This window comes from Equus przewalskii, chromosome 6 (assembly GCF_037783145.1).
Source record: "Equus przewalskii isolate Varuska chromosome 6, EquPr2, whole genome shotgun sequence".
Lineage (NCBI taxonomy): Eukaryota > Metazoa > Chordata > Mammalia > Perissodactyla > Equidae > Equus > Equus przewalskii.
In genome coordinates, this window is record NC_091836.1 from 39,243,467 (window position 1) to 39,249,532 (window position 6,066).

At 45.3% G+C, this 6,066-nt stretch overlaps 1 protein-coding gene across 8 annotated transcripts in view; it reads left to right on the forward strand.

The window, feature by feature from the left end:
- Window positions 1–5,540, forward strand: part of APLP2 (amyloid beta precursor like protein 2) — a 74,279-nt gene extending 68,739 nt beyond the window's left edge. For all 8 annotated transcript variants that reach the window (XM_070623447.1, XM_070623445.1, XM_070623448.1 and 5 more), the window contains 4 exons: window positions 1,710–1,795; window positions 2,508–2,582; window positions 2,951–3,106; window positions 4,095–5,540. In XM_070623447.1, the coding sequence (XP_070479548.1) occupies window positions 1,710–1,795; window positions 2,508–2,582; window positions 2,951–3,106; window positions 4,095–4,196 (419 nt within the window). In that variant the 3' untranslated portion in view covers window positions 4,197–5,540. The remainder of the gene's footprint in view (window positions 1–1,709; window positions 1,796–2,507; window positions 2,583–2,950; window positions 3,107–4,094) is intronic.
- Window positions 5,541–6,066: the final 526 nt, after the last annotated feature.

Genomic DNA, 6,066 nt, shown 5'->3' on the forward strand with positions numbered 1-6,066 from the left:
TGGAATAACTTAAACATTAACTTTTGGTCTCTTGAATTCTCTTGTTTATGCATTCTATAAAACCAAAATGGTTTGGGTCAATGTTTAACAAACACGTGGTTATACCACCAAAAAAGTACTAGTCAGACTGGACTAGTCAGACTTTACGTTGGTTGCTTCAATGTCACATAATTTTTCGAAGATGATCCTGTCCTGTGACCTCAACGATTCTGAGGAGGAGAGAGGGAAAGTGGTGGAAGGAGCTCAGAATAGAATCAGAATTTCTTAGGCTTGATCACAGGCGTCCTCGCCAAGGCAGTGCCTTTCCAGAGCCGTCTTTCTCGAATAGTTGAGTGTGGTATTGCTGTTTCATTGGTGTTTTGAGACTACAAAAGCCAGCCCTGGTTTACCTTACCCTAGAATCAAGTTGGGAAATTCTTCTTTAAAATGAAAGCTTTAGAAAAAAATGGCATCATCTTTGGCTGTGTTCTGATGAGTTAATGCTTTAGCTGGCCTGCAAACTCAGCACGTGCAGTAGCTGTCCCTAATTGCTCCGTGTCGAGATCGAGGCTAGTTGTGAGCTGGAAAGCTTTGCTGTGGCTGGGCGGTCTGCCTTTGGTGGTCCAGGGACAGCAGCTTTGCATATGCTCATGCTTGCATCTTACTCACTTGTAGGTGGTCACCTTAGAATGCCAAGTATGCCATCAGCTTGATCTGCTTGTAAAAGGTTCCAATCATAGACACTTATGTAGAACTGTATATATTATTATTAATAAGAAACTCTTAGGATAGTTAGAAATCACATGCTTTGGAGCTAAAAATAAAGAAGGTTGCTCCTCATTTTTCTCTCCTTGGATATGCTGAGTTTAGTCACACTGCGTCTTTGGATACCGTCATTTGGAGTGCCACGCACAAGTGACATTGACTTAGGCCATGTTGACCTTAACAAGAGAAGTCTTGCTATTCTTGCTTCATTTATAGAAAAGTACCTTACACCCTGGTGTTTGAATTCTCCCTGTTTATGGAATGCTTCCTTCCTGTTCATTGTCTGATAACCATCGGAGAGGTGACCATCAATGATCTAGGCCCAGAGAGGGTTACAGCCTGGTGGGAAACACCAAAGAAAATCAATAATTACAAACAGTGATTTTAAGTGCTGTAACCTGGGAATGTCTCCCAAGAGGAGCTGCAGCTTGAAGGACAAATAAGAAGGCTTCAAGGTCATGGAGGCTTTTTCAGGCAGCAAGAATTGCCTGAGGCATAAAATACGATGCTTGAGACAGACTTGCACATCCATTGGTGGTAGGACAGTCCCTCCATTCAGAGGGAGCTCAGGGAGTTGAAGGAGCAAGTCGCAGGGTAACACCTGCTTGGTCACGTCACGTAGGGTATTACAGGTTTTCCATGCTGGAATGCCTTTGGACTCGGCTTCTGTTCATCTTACAATAAACTTTGTCTTCTGGAGGCTTGCCTTCCATTTTTCCAAGTTGGATACAAGTAAGCACTCTCTCCTTCTTCATTATACCCATCAATCCTCTGAAAAAGACCTATATCATTCATCCTTATAGAGCACAGTGCATCTTCCAACATGTGAACCAAGTAGCATATTGAGAGGCGGGGGGGCACTCAGGGAGGGCTCCCTGGCCCTCAGGAGAGGGTTTGCTGCTGCTGTGAGCTTGGCATGACACCAGCCCATCATGGACACTCAGCTGTGACCTCTCTCCGTGCAGGATCTGGAGTCGGGGAGCAGGACCGAGCACTGATAGGCGCTGAGGAGAAGGTGATTAACAGTAAGAATAAGGTGGATGAAAATATGGTGAGTCGTTTCTTTCTTCTGCCTTGCCCTGTTTTAAGAGTGAGCGGTATTGTTTTTGATGCTTTCTGGATGAACCTTGATGTGTTCGTTTTCCATATGGTAGAAGGTGGGTGAGCTCCAGCTGCTCCCACAGATTTGCTATATTGTTTAGCGTCTGGGTATGAGGAGGAATAAAGCGTTATTTTTCAGCGGTAGCTCATCTCTTGCTAGACCATAGAAAAATATATTTGCAACTAAAGCTGTGAATAAAATATGAGAAGCCATTTTCAAGTGAGTAGAGATTTAATAACTTCAAAGTGGAATAGAGTTGGTTTTGGTTCTTATACTGCCTTAGGTTTATACCTCCTGTTAATTATTATTCTAGCATTTTCTATCACATATTTCTGGATTATCCTCAACTAAGTTTGATACTTAAACATGACTTCTTGGTACTGTGTCCTGAAGTGTCTCTCCACGACAGTTACCTAAAGGAAAACACAGGTGAAAGCCTTTAAATGACCATCTGTGATACAGTAATCTTACTTCCACACCTGCCCCTTCACTTAGGGGCTTGGTGAGTGCAACTAGAAGAAAGTGGCAGAACTGACTGGGTACTGGGTGTCCATCAGGTACCTGCTTCCCTCCACCACATAGGAAAGGGAGTAGAAAGAAGCAGTTCATTTATGCTGGCTCTCCCCTTCCACCTGGTGCTGACATCTTCCTACTGTTCCAGGCCATCGATGAGACTCTGGATGTTAAGGAGATGATCTTCAATGCTGAGAGAGTCGGAGGTCTCGAGGAAGAGCCGGTATGTGTTCAGCATCAGAACCTAATGCTGGGTTTCATTCAATCTCGGCTATTTCTCTTTCCCACCTTCTCAGTTCAAGTGCAAAGTAGGAGAGATGCCTGGAGTCTTAAGTTGTAAAAGTCTCTCATTCCCGTTTTTCCATACTTTTGGATAAGAAAGCTAAAATTAGAATCTCCATGGAGATTGGAAGAGGTCAGGGTTCTCTGCATTCGGATGGTCACCTGGAAGCAGGACCTGGGAGCTCCCTCAGGCTAGAGACACTACTCCAAGGAGCGGCCCTCATCGAGCTGCTCTTGCCTTGGCTGCCGTCTTTCACACTGTGCTGATGGTCACTGGGACTCTGTTGCACATCTGCTCTGTGATTTTAGGAATCCGTGGGGCCCCTGCGGGAGGACTTCAGTCTAAGCAGCAGTGCGCTCATTGGCCTGCTGGTCATTGCCGTGGCCATCGCTACAGTCATAGTCATCAGCCTGGTGGTGCTGAGGAAGAGACAGTATGGCACCATCAGCCATGGGATCGTGGAGGTGAGTAGTTGGGCTTTCTTGCACCTCGGCCCCTGAGCTGGCGAGGGTTTGCTCTGCGCGCTCAGGAGCTTCATGGAATTCAACCGTCCTAGCTTCTTGGGTACTGCACATCAATTGAATTACTCTCTGGGTTGTTAGTCACGTTTTGGAACTTGGCCTCAAGTGAAATAGTGACTTAGGTTGATCCTATCATAAAGGGCTGTTGCCAACTTTTAACATTAATTCGGGCTTTGTCTGTAAATGTGAGGAGGTCATAAGAGCATTTTATGCTGTAGAGGGTGAAAACTGTTTTCTCAGATTATTTTCTTGGTATTTCCTTTTTTCAGGTATGTTATTTGAGAATGATGGTCTGTGAATACTCTTCTTTTTTAACGGGGAAAAAAGCATCAGGAAATAGAGCCAAAGCTGGCTGTTCCTGTTCCATCTTCTGCTGATTTAATTTGAACTTCTTGCCACTCGTGCTTCAGTGGGTGGCAGGAATGTCCGGAGTCTTTTGATTCTGTAAAATGAGTATAATAAGGAATATAATATGCTCCAGAAAAAGAGTTCAGATGCATGGCTTAGTTGTTTCGTTTCTTCTCTTGCTGGTCACTGACCTAGCTGTTGAACTGCAGAGCGGGAGAAGACCCTGGCGGTCAGCTGGTCCCACTCCTGGTTACATAGGGATCGCTCGCCTAGGCTGTCCCAAGTGGCAGATGGTAGAACTGAGACTTGCTTGTTGCCGTGATGCTGGATTTCACTTCACTGTTTTCTCCCACTTGGACTAAGTTTTCAGGACTGGCTCTCAGAAGCATTGCCTCTTTGACCCCCTTCTCTCTCCTCCTCCTGTGTCCTCACCACCAGCTCTTGTTAGGTCCACCCAGTGGAGACTGGATACTAGGCTGGTTTTGGTCCCCAGGGGATTTCTCAGCATGCAGCTTGGGGCTTCTGATACCCTGTGCAGTTCTCCTGCGGTTCCCGCACTGGTCCTCCATCTCTGTTCCTCCAGGTTGACCCTATGCTCACCCCAGAAGAGCGTCACCTGAACAAGATGCAGAATCATGGTTACGAAAACCCGACCTACAAATACCTGGAGCAGATGCAGATTTAAGGGGAGAGAGCACGTGGCCCCCCGGGTGGAGCGCGGTGGTGCAGGCGGGCCGGAAGAGGTCCAGCGTTTTGGATCGACTACTGACGAACAGTTACTTCCAGAGGATTTCATCTTACATTCAGACCTCCTGGATCGTTAAGACTATAAAGTACTACTGTAGAATCACAATTTCCATTCTTTTAAATGGGTGAAAAAATGTTAATATAACAATATATGATATATAAACCTTAAATGAAATGAAAAAAGTGATCTATTTGCAGATATTTGACTGATGTAGTTTTCTTTTTTAAACTTAATCAGAAATCCCACTTCTATTGTATTGTCTCTCACATGCTCTATATAAATGGGAAATGTTGATTTTCAATGATAGACTGTGTATGCAGGCTGTGTGTTCCAGTTGCCTTGTGTAAATCAACTCTTTAAGGCTCATTCACTGTCGTGGTTTTTATTAAAATAAAACGAAGAAGGCAGTGTTCCCTGTTTGAATGAGCTTTCACAAAGTCGCAGAGAAGCTGAAGGAAGCAGGGAGCTGTAGCTGACCGTCGAAGCACAGCATGATGCCCCTCACGATTATCTTCAAAGCACCAGTTTCTTGGAAGTCTGGTGTTCCCACTCCTGGCTCCCCGGGGGGCTCCACACAAGTCCTGTCACTGAGGAGGTTAAAAACATTTGAGTTCCAGCATCTTCCAGTGAGCCCTGTGTATACAGATTGGGGCGTTCACTACTGCTTTCCTTCTAAATCGAGTTCTTCCACAGAAATTAGCCTGCAGTGTGTATATGATGTCCTTCCATGTCCGCCGTTTCCTTGCTGTAGCCTTGTACTACTCACCTCCCTCCCAAGTAACGTCCACATGTGCTGTTTTCCTCTTTGGATGATGCCCCCCGAAGCTGCTGATCCTCCCGTCCCGGTGCGCTCTGACTTCTCTGCCTCCCTCTCCTCCCCAGCCTCTTGTGTGCCCACTCAGAGACCGCAGGGGTGGGCGGCCAGTGGCGGGAGGGAACGCGGAGCTCTGCGTTGATGTGGAAGGAGGGTGCTGCAGTTGTACATGAAGTGATCTGTAGACACGTGGACAGCGCGAAGGTTCCGTTTCCTTCACGTGAGTCTTTGTGATGCTTGTAGAGTTGATGTTGATGCTCACAGCTTTCTCTTTCTTTATTCTGAAGGTTCTGGTAACCTGTGGTGTATTTGTTTCTATTTCCCTGTGACTTTTTTTGTCTTCCTCCCCTTTACCCTATCCATGTCTCTTCCCACTATGCACAGGTAAACTTCGCCTACAAACTCCTCAATCTGATCTGTGGAGAATGTACAGAGTTTAAACACGTAAATAAATACTGTAACTTCCACCAGGACTCCTTGTCTCATTGGCGGCCTTGGTCGTGGATGGTCGTAACCCCCCGCTTCGGGAAGAGCTGCTGGCAGAGGCGCGCATTAGCTTGCTCACCCAGTGGAGCTCTTGGGCTAAAATTCCATTTTTCATTTAAAAAATAAGAGGGAAATGGCCTTCAACCTGAAGGCCCATGTCTTATTGATCTCAGAGAAATATTCTTTCATTATTTCTTTAGTGATTTCCTCCACTGTATTTTATGTTTTCTAGAATTCTAATTGGTTAAACCTTGGACCTCCCAGATTGCTTCTTTTTATTTATAGTTTTCTATTTATATAGTTTTATTTCATAATCTGGGTGATTGCCTGGCCTTTATCTTCTAGCCTTTCTAGTGAATTTTGTAATTATATATATATTTTAAAGATTTTATGTTTTTCCTTTTTCTCCCCAAAGCCCCCCAGTACATAGTTGTATATTCTTCATTGTGGGTCCTTCTAGTTGTGGCATGTGGGATGCTGCCTCAGCGTGGTTTGGTGAGCAGTGCC